This window comes from Mirounga leonina, unplaced genomic scaffold (assembly GCF_011800145.1).
Source record: "Mirounga leonina isolate KUSES-001 unplaced genomic scaffold, KU_Mleo_1.0 Mir_168, whole genome shotgun sequence".
Classification (NCBI taxonomy): Eukaryota; Metazoa; Chordata; class Mammalia; order Carnivora; family Phocidae; genus Mirounga; species Mirounga leonina.
In genome coordinates, this window is record NW_023270426.1 from 60,045,961 (window position 1) to 60,073,005 (window position 27,045).

Below are 27,045 nucleotides of genomic sequence, written 5' to 3' on the forward strand. Positions count from 1 at the left end.
TTAAATAAATAATCATGATACAGTTTGGTACTTTTATAATTTTAATTAAAAAAATATGTTTCACATTTGAAGCTTATTCCAACTTGATTCTCTTCACTGCTTATTAAAACCAGAAAAACTTATTCTCGGATTCCAAACTTCTTCTACTTATTTAGTTCCATCTCACTACTATTATGACCACCTCCCGTCTTCTCTGTCCCTCAACCCTACCACCTAATTCAATTTATACTTCTGAAATTTTTCTAATATAGGGACTCTCAAAGCAGGGGGTTGGTGGGATCAGGGATTTATGTTCTTATAACATTAAAAAAACACACGCACAACATAATTTTCAGTTCCTTCTGTCTTGGCAGAAATAGTCTGGCTCCTGATAAGTAATATCATGACTGATTAGTGTTCCATGCTTTGAAACTTAATAGAAGCATGATGAACAATGAGAGTGTCAGAGATGAACCTTCTTCTGTAGACCTCTACAGAATGTTCAAGAGAAAGGCTAAAGGAACAGTGATACAAAACCGCAGTAGGCTGAAGGGATCATATCTGGAGATGAGATTGCTCACGCATGACCTAATAATTGTCTTTTGTCTCATGAATATTTATCACAAAGAAGACTGACCAAATGTTTCTTGTGTCCATAAGTGACATGCAGGGAAATATGTCCTTAAATTGCATATAGAATCTTTGTATGGAAAAAAAAAAATCTTCTCTATACTCTAGATATATGTGATAAAAACATAAAATTATCATTCCTACTGATTACAAAATTTAGAAAAAACGTCTTTCTAAGCCCAAACCTTGAAAGTAAAGGCCTGCGTTATTTTAGTCCTAGACATGTGTGAACTCAGCACACTAAGCCAACTGAAACTTTATGGACTCTAGTAGTTCTGAATAGTGTCCCTTAGAATAGTAAGAAATTTTAGAAGAACTTGACATACCCATGGTGAACACTGGGTTATTGCCTATCCTATCCAAATAATCTGTAAAAACATTCAGGTAATAATTGTTCCCATAGATTTCTAAGTATTTCAGTTATGCTGACTAACCAACAGCCATCAAGATAAACTCTCTTGTTTCCTCTCTGTGGTATATTTAATACATACATTAGATTGTGGATTCTTTTTTTTTTTTTTTTAAGACTTATTTATTTGAGAGAGAGAGAGTACATGAAGGGGGGAGGGTCAGAGGGAGAAGCAGACCCCCCATTGAGCAGGGAGCCCGATGTGGGACTCGATCCTGGGACTCCAGGATCATGACCTGAGCCGAAGGCAGTCGCTTAAGGAGCCACCCAGGCGCCCCAAGATTGTGGATTCTTATTATAAATAAGAACATCAACAAAAGTGACTAAAACTGAAAGCTAAGAAGAGTTAAATAAGAAGCAAAGAACGATGAAATTCCTACCCATCTCACACCCGAAAAAATATGTAAACGCACCAATACTGGATTTCTCTTTTCAGTTTTGTCATTGGCATGAAATCCATGGTCTTTGCTGCTAAGTCACTAGCGATACAAAACCGCAGTAGGTCAGCAGCCCAAAAGCATGCAAAGCCAGAAACAGGGGATCACAGAGACTTCTCAGGGTTGTGCGCCGAGGGAAGAGTAAAAGCGGGAAGCCGTGAAACTCTTGAGCAGCAGCCGCAAGAAGCAGTAGCAGCAATACACAAACCCAGCCCCCGCGGAGAAGCCGGAGACGGCCAGGAGGTCCCGTGGCGGGGGCTGTTGCTCGGCGCCAGCAAGCCTCCCACCAGGGCGCGCCACCCAGCCAAGCAGAGACCAGCCCGAAGCAGATGCTTGGTTCTCCCACGAGACAGCCCTGGCAGTGGAACATGTGACCTGGAAAGACCAAACCAAAACTTGTATTGAGCAGCTGCGGGACTACCTAACTATGGTGAGAGAAACGGAGGGCTAGAAGGAACACGTGCCTCAGACCCACCTGTCTCCAACCCCCATCCTGCTCTCTCCCACTGCTAAAATTTAAAAACCGTAACCTCTTATTTCGCAAATATTTCTTAAGCTCCTTTTGTGCGCCAGGGCCACGCTACGAATTTTAAAATACAACGGTGAACTGGACATAGCCTCTTGCTCTCTAGGATGGTACAGCTTAATGGAAGATACTCCTTTTTTAATCCCAAATTGGTGATTTTTTTTTTTTTGAGTTGGAAAAGAAACGAATTTTAATTGAAGACTTCATTTCTCTGTTTTCCTTATCCTGCGTTGTTCTGTGCACTTTCTTAGACTCTCTAAAAGATAGGTGGTTTTGTTTGGGCCGTTTGCATGATTCCACTATTTCTTAACTGTTTTTTGTAACAGAATTAACATTTATCTGGAGATTTTGAAATTGCACATTTTCCCTATGGCTCCAAAAATATTATCCCTATTATTTTAATATCTTTTTGTTTCAAAGTTTTAAAAATATGGAAAAGAAAAACAATAAATGGTCTACATGTCCATCTTCCCATTATATAGAATTGATCATTATTTAATATACTGACAAATTTGCTTATAGTTTAAAAAAAAATCACTACTTGGAAAAAAGGATAAATACTTATTACAAAGAATTGGAAAAAGAGGGCGCCTGGGTGGCTCAGATGGTTGGGCGTCTGCCTTCAGCTCAGGTCATGATCCCGGGGTCCTGGGATCGAGTCCCACATCAGGCTCCCGGCTCAGCGGGGAGCCTGCTTCTCCCTCTGACCCTTGCCTCTCTCATGCTGTTTCTCTCTCGCTCTCTAAAAAATAAATAAAATCTTTAAAAAAAAAAGAATTGGAAAAAGAATAAAAGTGTAAAGACTAAAAACTTTTTTAAAAGTAATCTCTACACCCAACGTGGGGCTCGAATTCATGACCCCAATTTCAAGAGTCATATGTTCTACTGACTGAGCCACCCAGGCACTCCAAGGTTAGAGATTTTTAAAATCACTTTCAAACTTCACTCATAAATAATCCTCATTAACATTAGGTGACCATAATGGAAACAATGATGGGCAGGAATTTTCCAAATTCGATAGCAAAAACCACAGATCCAAAAAGCTTAGAGAACCCTCATCAAAGAAAATTATACCTACATATAGCATAGTCAGACTCTTGAAAATCTAAATAGGAAATCATGGGGGCACCTTGGGGAAGTGAATGGAACACTGCATACAAGAAAATAATGATAAAAGTTAACTCTATTCTCATTAGAAATTTTGGAAACGAGAAGACAATATAATGATATCTTGGGGCTCCTTGCTGGCTCAGTCAGAAGAGCATTGACTCTTGATCTCGGTGTTGTGCGTTCAACCCGTGTGTGTAGAGATTACTTAAAAATAAAATCTTAAAAAAAAAAAAAGTAATATCTTTAAAGTCCCCAGACAAACAAACAAACAAACAGAAAACCTGCTAACCTAGAATTCTGTATCTGGTGAAAATATCTTTCTAAAATGAAGACTGAATAAAGACATTTTCAAGCAGATGAAACTTGAAAGAATTTATTTCTAACAAATCTGAACTACAAGAAATGCTAAAAAGAAGTTCTGCAGGCTGAAGGGTAAGGGAAGTGATATAAGAAAAATCCACTTCCATAGAAAGGAATCAAGAGCACCAGAAAGAGCAAATAAGGCATTAAATACAAAGGATCATTTTAAAAATCATTCCTATTATATACATATCTGTATAATTAAGTCTCTTTAAATACCATTGGCTGTTTAAAAATAAAAGTAACATCAAGTGAACATCATTCTAGACACCTTTCTAGGCAAACTAAATATTGGATATCTAGTTGTAAATAAACTTTAAATATGTGACCATATTAGAGTTGCTATAATGTACAAAACCTAATTTCAATTTACTTGAATTTGTCACAAGAAAAATTAAAATGGAAGAGGAATAATTGTGGAATTGCAAAAAATTATTCTACACCACAAAAGATATTCTGGTGGCACCTGGCTGGCTCAGTTGGAAGAGCATGTGACTCTTAATCTAGGGTTTGTGAGTTCAAGCCCCACGTTGGGCATAGAGCATACTTAAAAAAAAAAAAGAAAAGAAAATATATTATAAACACACTAAAGGATTAGAATCACTGTTTTTTATTACCTAAGTATTTCAATTTTATAGTATTGGTTGACTATATGCTATAAAAGATGATAGAACCATCAACACTCAGATCTCCCATCTCCTCTCTCTCAAACTTAGGAATTTTTTTAGTTAATGTTATGCTTTTTAAGTTGTCTAGATTTAACTTTCATATGACCCTCTGTAATTCTCATAATTTTTTTCAATAAAGGTTTTGTATCTAAATGTATAGATACAGGTTTTTTTTACATGATTCTTTTGCCACCTTTGTATTGAATTCTGTTTTTTCCTCGGTATGGGCAATTCATCTCTTTATTGGTCATATTTTATTGTCATATAGTTTGGGTTTCCCCCACCCAAGAAGATACATGGATGCTGCATTGCCTGAATTTTTCTTTATGTTTGATGATGTCAAATGCTATATTGGCTGGGTATAATATTCTTGGACCACTTTTTCCCTCAGAACTTAATAGATATTATTCCATTGTCTTTTAACACTAGTAGTCAATGTAAAGAAGTCTGAAGCCAGACTAAAATTTACCACTTACTGAGAGATTGGCTTTTTTTTCTACTTGAATATCTTAAAGTTTAAAACTTAGTAAGGCTACAGTTTGGTATTAAGGAATCTATACCAAAATTTCCCTGGTACACTGTATTATATATACTTACAAGCTGCAGATTCAGTTGTGTTTTTTTTTCTTTTTCAGGAAACTGTTCTTATATTAACAATATGGTTTTTTATTCATCTTCAGTTACATTCATTGGATTCCTTATTTCAAGGATATCAATGAACAACTCTTGAGTATTTTTTTTCTTACCTGTCAGCTTCTTTAATTTCTTTAATCTCTGTCTTTTTCATCTTTCTTCACTGGAATTATATATTAGCAAAATCTCTTTTATTTTCAAGTTCTCTGAATCATGATCTGCCTCATCCATAGTTAGTTCCAGCTACTGACAGCCCAGTGGTTCAACTTTTGTGGCATACAGTGAGATGTGTAGGGTCTGTAAGACCAATTCCTCATTGCCTATAGAACTCTAGCTTTTTATCGCTCAAATGTTTAAGTGCTGGCCCCACTATACACTTTACATTTCAGTATCTAGACTGATTTAATTCTTTGTGTTTTAATGGCAGGCTAGGCGTTATCACCTGAATATTTCTATCATGTATGATTGGCCAAAACTCTTTGCTGAAACTGAAATAAATATTAGATACAGAAGTCATGCAGAGTCAGTTTGTCAGATTGCTCAACACATTTAGCTCAGGATTGCTGAGAGCTCTTGTTGGGTGGGTGTGCTAGTGCTCACTGGTGAGGGATGCAGTGTGAAGTCTGTCACACGAGCTTCAATTCGCTGTGAGTGCAGGATAGTGTTCAGAATGTGGGAAAGATGTTTCACTTTAATTAGAGACAAATTTAAAATTAAAGGAATGGGCCTGGGCAGCTGTTAAATGGGTTCATTGAATGCATTTAATATGTTAACCACTTTTTTGTAACCTGAAAGAATTATGGGATGGGAGAAGCAGAGACAAAGAGGATTGCTGACTCTTAACAGCTTGCGTGCAGTTATAGTTTGAATACCTGGATTCTGCCCTCTTCTGAGATCTTTTTACAAGTCCTGCAAAGGCTAACTGCTCCTGTTTGAGGGCTGTATCATGGTCCTCAGAGGAAGACACTCTCAGAGTGAAGATGAGTTCTCCAAATCAGTGTGAAGCCCCAAGACTTCACTTCCCGGGCAGGCTGCTTAATCAACTTCCTGTTTTACCTAGTTCTCCTCTGTCAAATCTGTTTAATGGCAGTGTTGATTCTTTCCCACCTCACATGAAACTGATAGAAATTATTGAGGGGTGTCTGGGTGGCTCAGTCTGTCAGGAGACCAACTAGTGATTTCCGCTCAGGTCAGAACCTCAGTGTCCTGAGATCAAGCCCCACCTCCGCTGGAGCTCCCCCAAGGAGTCTGCTTGAGATTCTTTCCCTCTGCTCCTCCTCCAGCTCACACACGCACGCACTCGCTCTCTCTCTAGTAAATAAATAAATCTTAAAAAAAAAAAAATTAGTGAGATAAGCAGCCAAAATCTCCTATACTTATTTTGCTCTTTGATGATGTTAAGGGCATCTATTAACTCCTTTAGACATTATGATCTCATTTGTATCTCACTGGTGTTTGCTAATAAGTTTAAATTCCTAAATCAAAAAATTAAAAATTGGCCATGCTGGGTATGGTTCATCCAGTTATAATCTAACTAAAGACTTTGAAAGCATTTTTCATCTTTGTAGTAGGAGATCCAACAAAATAATCAAAACAGCAGTGCACAGAATTTCCTTCAGTCAGCCTTCCCTAAGTAAAGAATAGGAACAACAGGTGGATTATATAGGTCCTGCCTCTAAAAGAGTTAACCCATTATTTTATAAAAGATTGTTGTCTTTGTGAGCAGCTTGAGAGTAGGAATCAGATGTTTTCTCTTTGCATCTCGGTGCCTGGCCATGCACAGAGTGGGTGGTCAGCATATTGGATTGAACACTTGAGATTCCAGATTCTCTCTTAAATTATTTCACAGACCCGCATAGAAGGGAGAGCCTGAGATTTAACATGCAGTGTTTGGAAAAGGAACTTGTTTTTACTGTGAGATCAGAAATCTCCACAGCTCAGTATTTTGGATAATGAAGGTCCCTTTTCTATATTTGCCCAGCCTGGGCTGGACACAAGTAAATGTCACATTATCTGCATTTAAACATTCTTTTCTTTCCATTTTAACAGTGTTTATGTTTCCTGGGGTACATCTGAAAGATTCCAAGTATTTACTGTATATGTAAATATTCTTTTAAGAAAAAAAAAAAACCACATGTAATTTTCACATGCAAGTTATTTTCAGCAGGCAGTTCCTTTCCTGCAGCACAAAAGGCTAGATATAAAAACAAACAAGAGAGAATGTGCTGTTTTAACAAATGGGTCCTTAGAGATGGATTTTAAAGCGTGGTTTTGTTTCCTGATCTAGCTTTTACCCTATCACTTTGTAACACCTAGAGAAATCCTGAAATAAATCTGTGACATTCTCACAGTTTTAAGGCTGACAGTTTAATTTTTTTCCTGTTTTGTCTATTGCTTCGGCCAATGTAATTAGGTCATACCCATGTGAAAAATTACTTGTACAAGAAAAATTTTGGATGTGTATGTGTGTTTTCAGGAAGATTTGTTTCTGCTAATGTTCACATCATCCTTTGCATGAGAAACTAATTCACTTACCCTACATAATTTAAAATATTAATGTTGAGTAAAAAAAAAAAAACCCTAATTCAAAAGGAAACAAATGTTTCTATTACTTATTTTATATTGTGGTTAGAGTAATTATATTTAGCAATATTTTTAGCAGAAAAGCCACTGATTTTAAAACATATTTGTTAGTTATATAGATTGGATGCCAACTCTGGAAGGGCTCATTCTAACAAAAAGGGAAGAAAGACCTAATTTATGGCAGTATTCTAGAAATGGCAACAGAGCTCACATATTAGCATGCTCATCTTGCAGACTGTTCTTTAATTTCATTTTACATTAAAAATCTGTTGTAATTCTTATGCCTTGAATATTTTCTAGTAGATTTTTTTGCTATTTATACCAGCAGATAAAAGTTTCAAGCCCACGAGCATATTATTTGCTTTATTGCTTCCATACTCCTAGAAATGTCACGAACCATGGGAGAATGCAAACGTCACCAAATGAAGATAGTTGTGTCTTATGAAAAATGTTAACATTAACTCCTTTTCTTCTTTAATAAACTGAATGTCTTGCTTTCATTTTTGTGGATTCGTTTAAGAATTTTAATAACTAAGGAGATTCTTACTTGCTTCCAGAACTTAAACACCAGGATTAATAGACACAAAAGCCACAATTTAACATATTTTATTGACTGAGTATAAAGGTCAAAATTACCAAGCATTATAGAAGCACCATTAGAAGTATACAGTAGAACCCTTGTAGAAATCATGAAGGACAGCCAGTGTAGGCAACGTCTGGAACACAAATACAAAATTCAAGTTGCTCTCTGTGATGGAAGCAGAGCAATTGTCAAGAGTTGGACTGGGTTGCGAAAGAATTTAAAGGGCCAGCAGATCTTTTAAGAACTTAACAAGACAGCTTTGTTGTCTCCCGTAACATTCACTGAGAAGCAAGGCACGCTAAATATTAAGCAATCCACAGAATTCCCCCGAATCCCTACCCAGTGATTGTGTTTTCAGATGAAATAGTCAGTGAGCCAGATAAACAAAATCGGAAGGCTCAATTAGGGCTGCCCTTCTGGGAGTCCACAAGGTGGTTGGAGCATTAGTACCTCACTTAACCATTTTGCTACGAAAAAAAATGAGAATAAGTGAGATCAATGGGAAAAGAGTAGTTTTTTGGAAGGCGAGAGGTTTGCTTTCTAAAAAGGTACACGGCTAATCAGATATACTTCTGAAGTTCTGTTTTCATGTATTAGTAGGGCTAGATTTCAGAGTCACTTGGGTTTTAATCAAAGAAAAAAATGATTTTTTAGTGAGAGGGCAGTTTTCCCAAATAACGTTGAATAACTTTTTTGTGACATTCAGAAATTTACAGTGGCCTCTTGCTAGACTTGTAATGTGTTCTGTATTTCCCTGCTTTGGGTAGAATTTGGAGACGGCTTGTAGAAAATCGGCTGTGCTTATAACCACGTTTATTTTTCAGCTCGGTAGCCAGATTTCCTTTAACAAGCTAATGTTATTTTCTTTTGCAGGGACTTTATGTTTTTGTGGTTTATTTCGTTCTACACAACCAGACGTGTTGCCCTATGAAGGCCAGCTACACAGTGGAAATGAATGGACACCCAGGACCCAGCACAGCCTTCTTCACACCAGGGAGTGGCATGCCTCCTGCTGGAGGGGAAATCAGCAAGTCCACGCAGAATCTTATCAGTGCTATGGAGGAGGTGCCTGCCCTTGCCCTTGCTCTTGCACTTGCTCAAGCTCTCCCCCTTCCTCCCCCGCCCTCTCCCTCCTTCCCCACCCGCCTCAAGAAAGAGTGAAAGTTAAAAGGTACCATGTGACTTTTAAATCCCTTTCCTACCAACAGCCTCTGATCTGTGGTATTTGATTGGCTTACTGTGGTATCCTGCCTGTTATCTAATTCTTTTTCTTCCCTGTGCTGTGAGCTATACTAACCAGCAGTTTGTACTGGGAAGTCAGTGCATAATTTGTCACCGCTTTCTTCAGAATCATCCGAATTTAACATGGCAGTGACTGAATCTGCTTCGGAAATGGTTTTTTTAAATGCTGTGCTCTTCCTAAAAATACTTCCTTGGCTCTCTTTCTTCACCCATCCCAATTCATTACTTCGATCCCAACAAACACTCAGTGAAAAGAAAATACACTAAAACTCTTTTTAATTTAAATACCGGAAAATATTTTAGGACAGAAGCTTGGAAGAGGGCTTCAGCAGCACTACTAGAAAATCTGTCTAGGATGTCCTCTGTGAGATCCACCTCCCATCCCCCGTCGTTTCGCTTTCCTGTGTCTAAATCACAGTGCCACCAACCTGTCGGTAATGCTACCTATAGTATTGGGACACCGCTCAGATTTTTAAAACTACCTGAAAACATTTGTCCAGGAAGAGATGGTATGCAGGTCCCTGACCAGTTCTGTACTGCCTGAGGTGTGCTTGCTTACCATTCCTTACTTAGCTCATATTGCCCTCTCTGTACTGAAGAGCCAAGGGGAGCAGTGCCAACGTGGCTCAGTGGGTTAAGCTTCCCCCTCTTGATTTCCACTCAGGTCATGGTCTCAGGGTTGTGAGATCTGGCCCTGCATAGGGCTCCCCGCTGAGCATGGAACCTGCTTAAGATTCTTTCTCTCCCTCTGCCTCTTCCCCCACCCTCCAAAAAAATAAGAAATAAAAAAATAAAGAGCCAAGGGGAACAGTATTTGTGTTTGCATCCTGAAAAATGTCAGGAAATCAAAATGCATCTGTCTAAAAAGGTAATGGTTTATAGATAGTTAAATAGGTAAATAGGTAGGTAGAGAGATCATCTTACCTGCTCAGTGATATTTTTTGTCCTCCATGTTAATGTAGAAAGGAATTTATTCATGTCAGGTTAAAATTAAGGTAAGTAGGTGATCACAAGTCAAGTCCAATATTTAAGAATTTTAAGAATTTTGGTACCCCTAAATGTTTAGAAATCTAATACCATTTCTATATCCCCAAAGTTCTTAAAACAGAATTACTTTCACATCATAGTTGATATCAGTAGAAGTGGTTATTTTTAGAACTAGCAATTCAGGAGTGAATCTTAAAATTTTTTTGTCTTTTTGATTGTTTACCCAATCTAGCATTTGTCTAGATCTGAGCTATACGATAGCCATTAGCCATGTGTGGTTATTTACATTCAAACTAAGTAAAATTAAATAACATTTAAAATTCAGTTCATCACTTACCCTGGCCACATTCAGGTGCTCAGTAGCTACCTGTGATATCGGTAGCTGCCATAATGGAGAATGTGGATATAAAATATTTGTATCATCACAGAAAGAGTTGTTGGGCAGTGCTGGTCTAGATATTCAACTTCTTAATGAAATATTTTAAGGTTTAATCTTCTCTCAAATGATCTCCACAGTCCTCAGGTCACTTTTCTCAATACAAGGCATCTCTGCAGTCTCCCAGAAAACCTTGTGTTGGGAGGGCAGCTGGGCCTGAGCCACTCCTTGAATGTTCATGTGGGGTGTTGCACAATGGCGGACCCTTAAGTGTGCTCTGCATTCCTCAGAGGCTTGGAATTGGCCTTGATCCAGCTGTCTGTCGATGAGGGACTATCAGAGACATTCTAGGAAGCCCTGCAGAGAAGGGAAGGCATGAGGAAAGGAAGGGCTAAGGGACTGGTTATCAGTGACCAAGAAGGACATGAATATATTTAATTATTTCAGGTTAGAACCATCTTTTAAATCATTTAATCCAATGATTATGTGAATCTTTATTTTATAACTGGAAGTTTTACTTCACCTACCCTATTTTATCCACCACCCCACCCCCCTCCCCTCTGGTTCTTAAATTCTTAACAGTTTTCTTCCATACAACCTACAAAAAAAAAAAAAAGTGTTGTTTGGGTTAAAAAATAATAATTTTCTTTCCCCACACATGACAGCATCGAAATCTACAAGTAATTCTAATAGAGAAATTGTTTAGAATCACCAGACTGAGTTGCCTCTGAGGACCAAAGGTAAAATTAAAGGTCTTAATTCTAAACAGTTCAACAGTAACTTCAGGTGGTCTCTGTAATGAGAATGTGGTGATAAAGTAGATATCAGAGTAAATATGTATGTATTGATATTATTGTTTCTGTTGCTCCCCACCCTACCCCAAAAAGGTGCCTGCTGACTGGGAGAGAGCATCCTTCCAACAAGCCAGTCAGGCCAGCCCTGACTTGAAGCCAAGTCCTCAAAATGGCGCCACGTTCCCTTCCTCCGGAGGATATGGCCAAGGGTCACTAATAGCCGATGAAGAGTCCCAGGAGTTTGATGACTTGATATTTGCATTAAAAACTGGTATGTATGAACCCACAAACCACATTAGAGGTAGGCACTCTTGCTATGTGGCAACTTATATCTTCTTCCCATGAAGTTGCAAAAGAAGTACAGTCAGTCCCCCTCGGCACATCCTGATTCTCATGACCCATTCCTAATCCCAGCCAAACTTTAGGATATTTTGTTCTTGGCACCAAATATAACACAACCTAAAAATAATTTACAATTTGCTGTTAAGAAAAAGGCATACTCTAACTAAATGTAAATATCTCTGTCCTGGGATCTTGATATAACACCAAGATACCATTGAGACAAGTTCAGTATTTTAAGACGATCTAGTAGGGATCTCTCTCAGAGAGTTTCGCCTCTGACCTGCCAAAGAGACCTGGCACTGAAGCAAAAAATGTCAAAGGCAAAATAATGGGCCACATGTAGTTCTACTGTTTTCTAAGCACCATCATATATCCTATTTTACTGGCTTCTCCTACATGTTCAACCCCACTCATCCTGTGACTCTAATGGATGGCTGTTTTCAAATCAAATATGCAGAGTTCTTTTCTTTTCTCTTAATTTTTTTTTTTTAATTAAGTAAACTCTACCCTCCAGTGTGGGGCTTGAACTTACAACACTGAGATCAAAAGTCACATGCTCTACCAACTGAGCCAGCCAGGCGCCCCTGCAGTTTTTTTCTTTTATTTTTTACTCAGAAAAATCTCAAACTGCCACTGTTGTAAAACTTTTAGTGAACTTTTCATTCCTAGATGTACAAGCAAGCAAGAAGATATGTCCATACTCAGATAAACCTATTAAGATAATTATTCAAAATGCATTTTACTGTATATACCTATATTAAGAATAGTGGTTGGCACTTGGGAAAACTTGTAGATATTGTTGGATAATTGAATGAATGAATAATGAAACTTAGAGTTTACTTGGAGGAATAGACATTCACACAAACATGACATAAGAAAGAGTAAGTAAGTAATGAAAAGAGTTATTAATTATTGAAGAGATCAAGGAAATTTTTTTGAACCCTCTTAGTTGATTCTTGAAAAATATGTGGTTTTAAATAGTTAAAGAGTGGAGGAAAGGCATTGCAGACTGAGGGAGTAGAATCAGCCAAAGCCCTTAGCTTACAGGTGCATGGCTTACAGGCACTTGGAGAGAAGCCGCACTGCAGTGTGGCTGGGGTAGATGGGGAGTGCGAGCCAGGCAGCTGGAGAAAGGCCTGCAAGGTAATTTACCTGCATTGTTAATAATTTACTGTAGTTCCCCAACTGGGTTTCAGTGAACAACCTCCTTGTGATATTTATAGTCATCCTCAATGGGAGGATCCTCTGACTGAGTATATTTGGGAAACTGCAAAGATTCACAATTCACATTAGCATTTAGCAGCTCTAAAAAGTCCTAGAGTAAAGAAACCCACTTCACTTAATTTAACCTGGTGTTTCCGGAACACATTTAGTAATAGATTCATTTTGTGGGAGCAGAACACTTGCTGGTATTTTACATAACGTTAAAATGCTATTCAGAAGCCATGCTAAGGAGTGGGATTTTTATAGAACCTAGTGAGCCATGGAGGTTTTTGAGGAGAGGAATGGCATGTTCCCACTGGTTTTTGAGGCAAAATAACTCTTACAAAAGCATGAAGAATAAATTTAGAAGCAAAACCAGAAAGGCTGGGAGATTATTACAATTGTCCAAGGGAATGAGGTTTGGGCCTCAGATTCGGGGAGCAGAAATAAGAAAGAGAAGATGAACACAAGAGGAAAGCTGAAGTTGCACTAAGAGGACAGTCAGCAAAGGCTCCTGCTTCTCACTTCGGTGGCTGAGGAATTGTATCAAGAGCATTTGTTCATTCATGTGTTTCGGGGGAAACTGATGAGTTCAGATTTGGAAGTATTGTAATTAGGCCTGGGGGCTCTTAAATATTCAGGGTTGAAGGATCTTAGCTGAGGGTTCAGGATTGGAGGTATTGGTTTGACATGCGTCAAGGCAGAGACTCTTTTCGAAGCTGTGGGGATGGATGAGTTTGATCCTGGGAGAGTGAAGGAGAGAGAAAAGAAGTAAAGGAAAGAGGTGAGGAAGGGAGGGGAGACAGAGAAAGGGCAATAAGAAGAGCATCCTGGATAATATCTCCTTTAAAGAATGAATAGGGGTGCCTGGGTGGCTCAGTCGGTTAAGCATCCAACTCTTGATTTCAGCTCAGGTCATGATCTCAGGGTTTTGCGATTGAGCCCAGTATTGGTCTCCGCACTCAGCACAGAGTCTGCTTGAGATTCTCCCTTTCCCTCTCCCTCTGGCCCTTCCTCTCCCCCACTCTCCATGCTTGCTCTCTCCCCCCCACCCCTGGAAAATAAATAAATAAATAAATAAATAAATAAATAAATATATATATTTTAAAGAGTGAATAGAAGAGGGTCCCATGGAGGAAACTGCAGCATGGTGAGAAAGAATAAAGAGAGAGGAGGTTTCATGAAGGAGGAAATGAACAATTTCCTAAAATGCTCACTAGTGTTAGGACTAAAAAGGGGCTTTCAGATTACTAATGATTCCCAGGGAAGATTATGTCCCCAGCACTACAAAGTGGTCAGTTGTTGATGTTGGGACACTGGAAACATAAAATGAATTCTTGCAGCACAATTAAATTAGATGTGGGTCCTATATTTGTAACAAGTATTAAATGCATTCAGTTCAGGAATGTATGGAATGACTTGCTTACTTATAGATGAGTTTAGCATTCCTTGGAACTCACTAAACTCATTAGGAAATAAATACTTAAAAAGACCGAAATAATAGTCTCTAACATTGGTTCCCTCTATTTTTAGAAAAGGTACTATAATAACCAAGCACCACCCCCAAGACACTTCATCATAGAATATGGTCAAATTAAAGGAGTTCACATGCCATTCCATCTACAGCTGAATTTACAGTTGATATATAGGCCCAGATTTGGCCCAACAGAGGATTTTGTTTGATTCTCATAGCATTTTAATGTTTTTTAAGCCCAAATTTCAGAGATATCCCAGGGCACCTCACAGTCTCAGTAGTAGAGCATGTGACACTTGATCTCAGGCTTGTGAGTTACAGCCCTACGTTGGGTGTACAGATTACTTAAAAAAAAAACAAAACAAAAAAAACAAAAAAAAAAAACTTAAAAAAATTTTAGAGCTATCCCATAAAAACCCAGAATTTCTTTTTTTTTTTTTTTTTTTAAGATTTTATTTATTTGTTTGACAGAGAAAGAGATGGCGAGAGTAAGAACACAAGCAGGGGGAGTGGGAGAGGGAGAAGCAGGCTTCCCGCCGAGCAGGGAGCCCGATGTGGGGCTTGATGCCAGGGACTCTGGGATCCGGACCTGAGCCGAAGGCAGAGGCTTAATGACTGAGCCACCCAGGCACCCAAAACCCAGAATTTCTTTAAAAAAAAATCTAGCAACAGAGTGCTTAAAATCTAGCACAATCTTAAAATCTCCTTGATTGGAGTTGAGTAATGGCTACCCCTCCGGACAGAGCATGAGCTCTTTGTTGTCCAGTGCTCACCAGACCTGTGTCGCTGGTCTGTGCTAGCCGACCTGGCCTCCGTGACATTCGGGTTTGCAAACCTTGATCTATCACAGGTCCATTTTAACCATTGGCCACTTCAAGTCTGGTACTGGGAACCGTGGGTCTTCTAAGTCTTTTCATTTAAACCCTTAGACAACTTTGAAAAGCTATGTAACCTTTTGCATATATTTAATAAACATCTAAAGATTTTCATCATAAATTGAAATAGTATCAAATAAGATAACTTCTGTATTATAAATTTTAGTGTTTAAAAATGAAAATTTTACATTATTCTTTTAAACTAATTCAAAGGAGTCTAAATATCATAGCAATTTGATATCCATTATTATTAATTTCTCTTTTTTTTATATTTTATTTATTTGAGAGAGAGAGAGCAGGGGAAGGGGCAGAGGGAGAGGGAGAGAGAGAGAGAATTTCTAGCAGACTCTGAGCTCAGCATGGAGCCTGACTCGGGGCTGGATCCTGCAACCTTGGGACGATGACCTGAGCCAAAATCAAGAGTCAGACGCCCAACCAACTGAGCCACCCAGGCACCCCATATTCATTTCACTTTTAAAATACATATGGAGCAGACTTTTCTCTTACAATTGGAAATTCTACATCATTGTCTTTTCTCCTTGAACTTACATTTCCATTCCACTCCACCACAGAATTTTATCCTAATGTAATATATTTTATGCTTGAAATTCATTCAGTCTTCACTCACTCAAAACAACTTCTCTCCAACAAAACATGTATATAAATTGAAACTTAAAGTTTTCCTGTGACCATAAGGCTATATATAAAGTGTTAAAAATTTTTTTTATTATTATCATTATAATTATTAGTCTACAATTGAATAAATCAACATTAATTTTTAAAATATTAAATGTTTTGAGGAGCTCCTGGGTGGCTCAGTCGGTTGAGCATCCGACTCTTGATTTCTGCTCAGGTCATGAGATCGAGCCCTACATGGGGCTCCACACTCAGTGGGGAGTCTGAGATTTTCTCTTTCTCTCTCTCTCTCCCTTTCCTTCTGTCTCTCCTACCCCACCCAACCCTGAGTGCTCTTGCAAGCTCTCTCTCTAAAATAAATAAATCTTTTTAAAAAAATAAAATAAAATATTAAATGTTTTGCTAAGTAATTATCAAAAACTCACCACAAGAGTGCACATGCAGGTGCTTGTCTGGCTCAGCCAGAGAAGCATGTGACTCTTGACCTTGAGGTCATGAGTTCAACCCCCATGTTGGGTGTAAAGATGACTTAAATAAATAAATAAACTTTTTTTTTTTTAAAAAAGCACACATAGAAGTTAAAGATCTAGGAATACATTTTCTTAAAGTTGTCCTCATACCACCCTAGACCCTTTGAAAAACCTTCATGTACCAGAAGCTAAAGGAATCCCATTGCTTCAGACGCTTTATAAAAGAGTTCAGAGGCACTGACCTGGAGCATTGTGTAGTATTAGATTATGAGATGGGATGGCCAGCTCAGTGGCTAGATTTTTATGTTGATCAAAAGCTGACAAGATTCTAGAATATGTCAAGGTTGGAGCATATTGGGCTTAGAAACAGGATTTTCTTCACAGAAGGCTTCTCCCAGAAAGACTAATCTGATTCCCTGTCATCCCTTAGCTTCCTGTTTTTACCTCAGGCCAAAGACACAAATGTCAATGCAAACATTTCTTTATCAGAAACTTCAAATGATTTCTTTTTCAGTCAGAAGAAAATAAATGACAAGTCCTTGAATAGAAATGAAAACATTCAGAGTCAAGGCCCAAATACTCAAACTCCTCTAAGAACTCATTAATAAATTTCTCTTTCAGATAGATCACATAAAACCACAATGACTTATTTAACTTCAAAAACTTCTAGAGACCAGTATGCTAAACAAAATTAAATGGGCATCAAAGTGGAAGAGCAAAATTTGGAAAGATTTTTTTTTTCCTCCCGAAAAAGATTGAAGGAGAATGATCTTTGTATCACTATCACATTTGAAAAAATCTGTAGAAAACAGGAATGGGCCTTGGGATCAGAGAGCCCTGTGTTGGCATCCTAGTTCTGCAGTCTACTATCTGTTTGATTTTTAGCAAGGGACTCAAGGTTTCAGTTTCCTCACTTAGCAAATAAGAGTTATTATAATTAGGGGCGCCTGGGTGCCTCAGTCAGCTAAGTGTCTGCCTTCGGCTTGGGTCAGAATCCTAGAGTCCTGGGATGGAGTCCTGCATTGGGCTCCCTGCTAAGTGGGGAGTCTGCTTCTCTCTCTGCCTCTCCCCCTGCCTCTCCCCCTGGCTTGTGTTCTCTCTCTTTCTCTCACTCTCTCTCTCAAATAAATAAATAAAATCTTTAAAAAAGCTTGTTAAGTTTTCATGGAGGTTAGAGATTGTTAATGTAAAGAATCTATCAGTATCTGACAGAGTTGAAGTTCAGTAGCTCATTGTATATATTATTTGTTGGGTTCAGCTTATTGTTATGCTTAAAAACTATTTTTTTTAAAGAGTCTATTTATTGGGGCGCCTGGGTGGCTCAGTCGTTAAGCGTCTGCCTTCGGCTCAGGTCCGGATCCCAGGGTCCTGGGATCGAGCTCCGCATAGGGCTCCCTGCTCTGCGGGAAGCCTGCTTCTCCCTCTCCCACTCCCCCTGCTTGTGTTCCCTCTCTCGCTGTGTCTCTCTCTGTCAAATAAATAAAATCTTTAAAAAAAAAAAAAAGATTCTATTTATTTATTTGAGAGAGACAGTAAGAGAGAGAAATCACAAGCCGGGGAGGGGGGCGGGGGGAAGGGTAAAGGGAGAAGCAGACTCCCCACTGAGCAGGGAGCCCAATGCGGGGCTCTGTCCCAGGACCCTGGGATCATGACCTGAGCCAAAGGCAGACTCTTAACCAACTGAGCCACTCAGGCACCCAACTTAAAAACTATTTTAAATGTTCGTAATGTATTCTGAAACACCTGGTGTTCACTGCACCATGACTAGTAAGTGAAGTAGAAATGGGGGTGGGGGTGTAGGGGCTGGAATATGAGCCAAGTAGGTTTGCAATGTATTCTACAGACAAAGTTGGATACTCAAAGCCTAGGGCACAAGGAAGTAACACAATTAGAACCGCCACAAGAGGCAGTATGGTGTAGAAGAAAACATCTTACATTTGGGGTCAGAAGACCATTGGATATCTGCATTCTGTGACTTCCCTGCTGTGTGACCTAGCAACTCAATGAACACGTCTGATTCCCAGGCAATCCCTGCATCTGTAAAACAAGACTAATAATCCTCCCTTTCCTAACTAAAGCGTGTTAAAATGTTGAAGAAAGGAGAGGCACTAGACGAATGTAAAATGTCACTTCTAGTTCCTTTGCTGTTACCTTTCTGTCTGTTATAGGGAAAAGTAACTATTACTACAGTTACTGGATTTTTCTTGAATTTTTGGCTTAAAATTTAAGCAGAAAAAATACCTTTAAAAAAAATCAGGTTACTCACTGCAAAACATCCTCCCAGACCATTTATGCATTACAAAGAGACGAGAGGGGTGCCTGGGTGGCTCAGTCAGTTAAGTGTCTGCCTTGGGCTCAGGTCATGATCTCAGGGTCCTGTTATCAAGCCCTGCGTCAGGTTCCCTACTCAACAGGCAGCCTACTGCTCCCTCTCCACTGCTTGTGCTCTCTCGCACACGTTCTTGCTCTCTCTGTCTCTCAAATAAATAAATAAAATCTTTAAAACAACACCACCAACAACCCCCCCCCCCCAAAAACACCAAAACAAACAAGCAAAAAAAACCAAGAGCAAGAAACCTGGGGCTTTGCTCCCAGTCTGTCGTGTTATTACCATGTATAATACGGGTCTTTTCTGAGTCTCAATGAGGGATTAAGATTTGAGTAATATGCATTTATTTCAGCTGGGCAGAAACTGAGAAGGAAGAGGAGCTGGGTCATGTAGATGTGGTAATTCCAGGGGAGGCTGTATCTAGAACTTCCTGACATTTCACAGGGCTCTAAGCTACTAAACAAGCTGGTAACACCCCTTACTTGTAAAGCTGCACCCTATGTTAAACCTTCCAGCCCAGTTCAGTCTGTCCCTTGCTGTCTGCTCAGCAGGCTTCCAGCACAGAACTTCTTTCCAGCATGCTTTGTCAAGATGGCAGGCAAACACGTCTGTCTTCCTAATGAAATTTGGAGTGGGCAGACATGAAGTCAGTGGGAGCTGATGATGCTCGTTCACTCATTAAGCCCACTCTGCCCTGATGGTAATCGTGGTGTCCTCCCTGCTTCTCTGTAGTTGATCCCATATTGAGCAACTTTGTTATGTAGCCCTTTTGTTCCTCCTCAGCTGGATTAAGCTGCTGCTGGCTTCAGGGCCCCAGTTACCTTCTCCTTATAGAGTGGCCAGTGTCTTTCCAATCCACTGAGGTTCTTCCAAGTGGGACAGTTCCCCTGTTCCTGGGGCAGAGAAGCATGGGCCTTTTGTCCTTCTGAGACATAGTTACCTTCAGGGGCCAAGCAAATACCATGAGTGATTCAAGAGGGCTGGATGAATACAGGAGCAAACAGTAGTGCCAGTTCCATGTTTTGGGCCTTTTTTTTTTTCAATCCAGAAAATGCAGGCCTAGTGTTGCCCTCTGCCTTTTCAAGAGAATCTGATTTTTTTTTTAATGTTAAATGTCTTAATTTTGGCAACTAACTAAATTTTTAAAAATATTGTCATTGGCAATATTCTAGTTCTTAACCTAAGGAGAGAGCCCATGGGTGTTTGTCACACATTTTGCTCCGTGACACATATACATTATCTGGGGAGATACCATATAATTTATCATCTAAACCAGGGCAGTTTAAGAGAATAAAGGGGATGTGATACACATGTTTTTCAGGTATAAACTAGGACTTTTCTTTTCACATACTGCGTCCCCCACCTCCCTGTTTTGAAGGAAGGTGAAAGAACGATCTGTGGAAGGGTGTGAAAATGGGCCTCGAGGGATGGGCAGGAAGACGCTCAGGCTGGAATTAACCAGATAAGAGAGCTGATCACTTGGAGGAAGCTCTCCAACAGGCCCAGGTTGAAATCTGTCTATTTGGTGGGGTAGAGTCAGATTAGGAAGTTTGCTGAAAGCCAGTGCAGAGGGTTCCAGACTTGATGCAATTGGCCATAGGAACTGTTTGGTCTTGAGCAGGAGAGGATGTGGAATGCGGAATGGATCCGAGGAACAGAACAGGCAGTAAGGCTTGGAGGAGACTTTGGTAAGAGCTAGAATGCAGAGCATAGTTTATTAATACACTCAGCAAACATTTACTGAACACCCACAGTGTGCTGAGCACTGTCCTATGAGCTAGATGATGTAAAGGTATGAGGGACATAATGCAATGAGGCAGTCAGATGTTTCCAAAGAAAATCGTCATGTTTCTCTGGGTAGCAGAGGTAACAGCTGAGGTGATATTGACAGGAGGAATGGGGGTGACCAGATTAAGGAGGCAGGGGGTTAAGATGAGCATGTCAGGCAAAGGTGGAAATAGCCGTCAGGCCAGAGAGCAAGCAGGGGTCAGCCGGATGGTATGGGCCTAGAAGCAGGGCTGAAGACAAGGCCTCCAGGGGTGACCTGGGAGGAAGAGATTCGGGAGGAAGCACGAGAGCTCTCTGGAAAAAGCCAGCAGATCAGAGGATGAGATGGGCAAGTGCAGTGTCCCAGAAGCAAAGGGTGGAGATGGGGTTTCAACAGCAGCCTTTCACAGAGAGGTTGGGAAAGAGGGACCCAGAAGAGGGAGGGCTTGGCTGGAAGAAGGCAGTAGTGGGCTCCTGCTCCCATCCCCAAATAGGTTAAGAGTCTAATTTGCCATCTTCCCACAGCTACCGACTCAGCAGCCCTGCCTTTCTCAAACAGAAAGGGAAGTCTCAGCCACCCAGCAACTGGTTTTTCATTTGCCTTCTTGTTTGCAGAGTCTTGTGCCCTGCAGAGGGGGAGGAGTGGGAGCTTAATCTCTGGTGATTCAACCCAGCAGCACACCCTATGACCACATCCCCATTCTGTGTGTGTGTGTGTGTGTGTGTGAGAGAGAGAGAGAGAGAGAACATGAGAGTCTGCGGTCCTCTGCTCACTAGAGAAGAAAAGAACTCGGTATTACTCTGGCACAGTGTTAAATTCTCTGAATTATTCTGAGCTGTAAAAAGAGTAGTGAATAGTGGAGCTTCCTCAAAACAGAGATTCTGGGCGCTATCTGTAATTAACAGCCAGCCTTGTGGGATTTGTGTATGGATCTGTTTTGGTACTGTGTTACGCCATTATTTTTATCTCAGGATCAGATCAGAGTCGTTCCGAGCCGGGGTCTTCTGGGCGCTGATACGACAGCAAGTGTTGTCAGTGCATGTCTTTCTTCTCAGATCGCTGCCCACAGGGAGTCTCAGCTGAAGGACCTACTAGATTCCGTACACGTAGGGTTGGAGACTCAGGTTTCTAACAGCAAACGCTACCCTCCTGCTGAAAAATTCTCATAACCTGCCTGATCTTTTTTACTTTAATAAGCTCCCAATTGAGAAATGCTGTTCTTGGGAGTACGTTACACATGTCAACCAGGTAGAAACAGAAAAGGTTGAGAACCCAAATTTGTGTCTTTAGAAATTACTTTTCACTTCAAAAACTACCAAAGGGAATTTTAACACAGGCTTATAATTGTTAGGTATTAATAATATTTAGTCAAGGGGCGCCCGGCTGGCTCAGTCCGGAGAGCATGCAACTATTGATCTCAGGATAGTGAGTTCAAGCCCCTCTTTGGGTGTGGAGCCCACTTAAAAAAATAATGATGATATTTTTTCGAAATGTATAGCTCACTATTCACCAATACAATAGAAATAAACACGTGTCAGCTTGATGTAATGTGACCCTTAATTCACTGCACTAATGGTTGGGTGTTTTGTGTTTATTCTTTTTCTATTACAGGTGCTGGTCTCAGTGTCAGTGATAATGAATCTGGTCAAGGCAGCCAGGAGGGAGGCACCTTAACTGACTCCCAGATCGTAGAACTCAGGAGGATACCCATCGCCGACACCCACCTCTAGCGCTTCAGTAACAATTAGAATGATACTTTCCTGTTTGTATTGGCTTTGTGCTAAACTCTGTAAGTTTTAAACACACAGCTATATAATAGGAACCTATGACTTGTGCTGGATGATTAACCCAGAAGTGATTGTTGTGTTTGGAATTTGAACTACTTATCTTTGTGCAACCTGAAAATTCACTGCTATGATGAAAGTTTGTATCAGTTATATAGGATGCACATATTCCAAGAATAGTAGTTGTTTTTTAATCATCTGACATGGCTAACATTGTTTAATAAAAGTAATAATCAATAAAAACAATAGAACCCATTTGACATCACACAAGCTCATTATTTACAAGGAAATGTTGTGTATGAGCAAAGAAACACGCTATATCTCGATGAGATCAAGCACCCTGTTTCTTCCAGTATTGATACAGGTCATCCAGATTTAAGACTTCACAAGCTTCTAGAGGACTTTCATTCCTAAAAACCATACAATTTATTGTCTGTTGAAGATTCTGCACCTACGTGTTGATGGGGATACTGCAGTTTCATAGTCTTTCATCAAAAGTATGTATTTCTGCTCATTATGAAATTAGGGATCTGAACATTTTCCAAAATAAATGTTCTGTTCCCAGTTAAAAATAACCACTACATCAAGCACTTCAGCACAGCTAAGAAGAGGAGCATTCAAACAGTGCAGTTTGTTTAGGAGAAACATTTCTTGGTTTCGATTTTTCAGTCTTTATCTCAGAATGAGAAATCAGAAAGTCTATCCCAGAACAAACACTATTGTGTTCGGGATGATTTTATTGACTATGGTTCCAGAAGAATCATTAGGAACAGAACACTTCTGTCCTAGGGAAGCCTTTGTGACCTTCTGTTTTTGAATTCCTCAGTATTTTCAAGAGAGTCAGTAACATCTCAAGAAAAAAATTAAATAAAAAATAATTATCTAAGGCAAAAATTTTTTCTGTTAATAATTTCCTTTAGAGCCATAATTAAAACATTCAAGTGCCCTATACTCACTGTTAAGCCTGGCTTTATTTTTTACAAAACCTGAGCAGCATTATTTATCTTGATAAATTATTAAATGACTCTTCTCTTCCTGTTAGTCCTCCCCCACTCCTGTCGCCTCTCTCTTATATTGAGTGTTCATGGGTGGATTGTCATTGTAGGTAGAAAACAAAAGCTGCACAGCAAAATCAAACAGCCTGACAAACAAAGCTCCATCCTTGGTGGAGTTTTAATCCTTTTTATGAACTTTAGAAATGGTGGTAAAAAGATTGCATTTACCTTAAGTGACAAATAAGTTAGTTGTCTCACCCGACAGCATTGCTCTGTATGCAATCTGTTTCATGATAGGGTAGAAGCAACTGATGAAATTGGTTATAATATATAACATTTACAAGGAAAATTTTAAAATCGGTAAACATACTAAAATTGTTAATAGATTTTAATGAATTGGGGGCTTAGGTAATGATCATAGAAATGTGAGATGTCATTGTGTAGAATCCATGAGTCATCTTTTCCCCACATAACTAGATTCTTATTTGTCACCTAAGATAAATTCAAATTCAGTCTTATGACCACCATTTTTAAAGTTCCTAAAAAGACTATGACTTCACCAATGAGGAATTCTCTAACAAAGGCAATTGCCAATAGCTACTTTCAATTTTACATGTTGTCAGAATTTGGGGAAAATCTGGCCCAAAACATGACAAATCAGGGATACCTTTTTTCATCAGATGACTGGATTTCTATTGCTATCCAAAATGCCATCTTGATAAAGGAATCAAAAGGACCACCTGCTAGTGTTCAGCATGATCCTTTTAAATATTGGAAGGAAAAAAATAAGATTTCTAGAAGCCACAGTGCTAAAATAAATAAGCTTCATATTCCAACAGCAGCAATATTTTGCCATCCTGTTTCCTCCCAATGTAGATTAAAATGGGACACTTGCCAGGGAAGTATAGTACTATGTAGGAAGAAGCAAATCAAATCAAATTCCTAAAAATGAAAACTAAAAGGCTGGGACTGTTACACATTGTGGTCTTTTTCTTTCAGGGGGGTTTGATCCTCTTTTTCTTCATGACATTTTTAAAGGAGCTTTATCAAGATATGATTCACATTCCATAGAACTCACCCACTTAAAGTGTGCAATTCAGTAGTATTTGGTGTATTAGATTATTAGGGTTTTTTAATTGTAAAATATATGTAACAAAATTTGCCATTTTAACCATTTTTAAATGTGATTTTTATATTCAGTGGCCTTAATTACATTTACAATGCTATGCAACCATCCGCTTTATTTTCAAAACATTTTTCACCACCCCAGACAGAAACTCCGTATTTCTCATTTCCATATTTTCTGTCCTCTCTCAATAGACAACTAACATTTCCTTGGGAAATATCTCTGCTTCTGTATTTTTGTGACTTTTAAATCATTTTTATTTTTGTTTTAGGTTTTTTCCTTTTCTTTTTTTAAGATGTTATTTATTTATTTGACAGAGAGAGAGAGCGAGAGAGCACACGCAAGGGGAGCAGCAGAAGGAGAGGGAGAAGTAGGCTCCTTGCTGAGCTGGGACCGTGACGAGGGGCTCGATCCAAGGACCCTGGGATCATGACCCAAGCCGAAGGCAGACGCTTAACTGACTGAGCCACCCAGGAGCCCTCATTCTGGAACTTTAGCTTTGAGTTGGTGGTCAATTTCTTGAGGTGTCAGGGGTTTTGTTTTGTTTTGTTTTGCTTTGTTTTTAAGATTTTATTTTTTTTTTAAGTAATCTCTACACCCAACATGGGGCTCAGATTCACTACCCCAAGATCAAGAGTCGCACACTCCACTGACTGAGCCAGCCAAGTGCCCCCGTGGTGTCTTAGGGTTTAATCAATATTGCCATGTCTCCCAAATCTGATCAGAGAAGTTGAAACACATAACTGGGGTAAGACTGGAAAAAGAAAATGCTATTCGGGAACATAGTTCCCCAGCAATTTCACCTTGGGTTTACCAGCACTTAAGATGCTCCTTGAGTTTAGCCTTAAGGCCTCTGGATAGATCTGTTTGAGGGTAGGTCTCAATCAGGTAAGTGGTGTGGACCTTCTCAGAGCAGCTGGATGCCAGCATGGATTTCCTCTAGACAGCCTGATCTTGGCAGGAACCAAGAAAACAACAGGACATTCGTATGTTTCATATGGCCTTTTAATCGATGATGGCATGGACCTAGTCTCCCCAGTGCTTCTCTGGCAGGACGTAAGTGAAAGAACCACATTCATACGTGAAATATAAAGAATGAACCAAGTGACTAAAACTCTTCTGTTCTCTTGAATCTCTTCTAGTCTTTTTGACTAATGAAATAAGTATGACAGATGAGTGATATTCTTACTGATAAGATGTAGTTGGTACACTGATGTTATTCTTACCCAATACATCTCACTTACCCAAAAATTTTTTTAGGTTTATTTATTTATATGTTATCTCTACAACCAACCTGAGGCTCAAACTCATGACCCCGAGATCAAGGATCAAGGATCAAGATCAAGGAGTTGCTCTTCCAACTGAGCCAGCCAGGTGCCTCTCAGCTACCCACATTTTTATCTCATAAAAATAATTTCAACACTGGGGCGCCTGGGTGGCTCAGTTGGTTAAGCGACTGCCTTCGGCTCAGGTCATGATCCTGGAGTCCTGGGATCAAGTCCCGCATCGGGCTCCCTGCTCGGCAGGGAGTCTGCTTCTCCCTCTGACCCTCCTCCCTCTCATGCTCTCTGTCTCTCATTCTCTCTCTCAAATAAATAAATAAAATCTTTAAAAAATAATAATAATAATTTCAACACTATAGTAGAAAACTAAACTTACCTTTACAAAAATCTAGGAAACTCCAGATGCTTTATTAAATCATAACACATGCTAGCTGGCACATATAATGAATATATGCACAATATTCCTGAGGGGAAAAAATAAACATTCGTTTTTACTTCTGTCTGTAACTATTCAAATCACTTTGACAAGTATGGCACCCCCTTAATTAGGAATTTACTACAATGGAGATAAAAGAGTTTAATGAGGGTTGCCTGGGTGGCTCAGTTAAGCGGCTGCCTTCAGCTCAGATCATGAACCCAGGATCCTGGGATCGAGCCTGGCATTGGGCTCCTACTTGGCGGGGATTCTGCTTCTCCTTCTCCCTGCTCATGCTTTCTCTCTCTCTCTCTCTAATAAATAAATAAAATTAAAATTAAAAGATTCCAACTTAAGCAGGGTAAAACCATACTTTTTGCCTTTAGGAATGTATGAGCAAAATCACAAATTTGACTTTTTAAAAAATATAGGAATGAGTAAACAACATTTGTTTCATAACATTAATGAAGAGACAAGGCAAATCATTTCAACATCACTTATTTTGGATTTGATTATGAGTATGATTATAGTTATTTTAAAGGTGAATATATATATATATGTATATGTGCATATGTGAGAGAGAAAGAGATTGAAAGAAAGAAGTCTGGGAAATCAGAGCAAGAAAGGCAAGGAAGTCATGATAATAACAATTTCCATTACCGTTTACAAGGCATGATTTTAAAAGATTTTGAAAAGCTTATTAATGAAGTGCATGAAACTATCCATCATCCTGCCCCATAGCATATCCTTACTCTGTACATCCATCAAAATCATTTTGAAGGGCGCCTGGGTGGCTCAGTCGGTTGAGCGACTGTCTTTGGCTCAGGTCATGATCCTGGAGTCCCGGGATCGAGTCCCACATCGGGCTCCCTGCTCGGCGGGGGGGTCTGCTTCTCCCTCTGACCCTCCTCCCTCTCATGCTCTCTGTCTCATTCTCTCTCTCGCAAATAAATAAAATCTTAAAAAAAAAAAATCATTTTGAAGATTTTTGCCACATTACAGGGAGGATGTAGTAATCATTTATTTTG

The 27,045-nt window shown here is 39.4% G+C and overlaps 1 protein-coding gene across 1 annotated transcript in view; it reads left to right on the top strand.

Annotated features, from left to right (window-relative positions):
* Positions 1-22,453, top strand: part of ADGRV1 (adhesion G protein-coupled receptor V1) — a 556,689-nt gene extending 534,236 nt beyond the window's left edge. Inside the window, exons 88-90 of the mRNA XM_035014847.1 lie at positions 8,792-8,983; positions 11,411-11,588; positions 22,026-22,453. Of these exons, the coding sequence (XP_034870738.1) occupies positions 8,792-8,983; positions 11,411-11,588; positions 22,026-22,144 (489 nt within the window). The 3' untranslated portion in view covers positions 22,145-22,453. The remainder of the gene's footprint in view (positions 1-8,791; positions 8,984-11,410; positions 11,589-22,025) is intronic.
* The last annotated feature ends 4,592 nt before the right edge of the window (positions 22,454-27,045 follow it).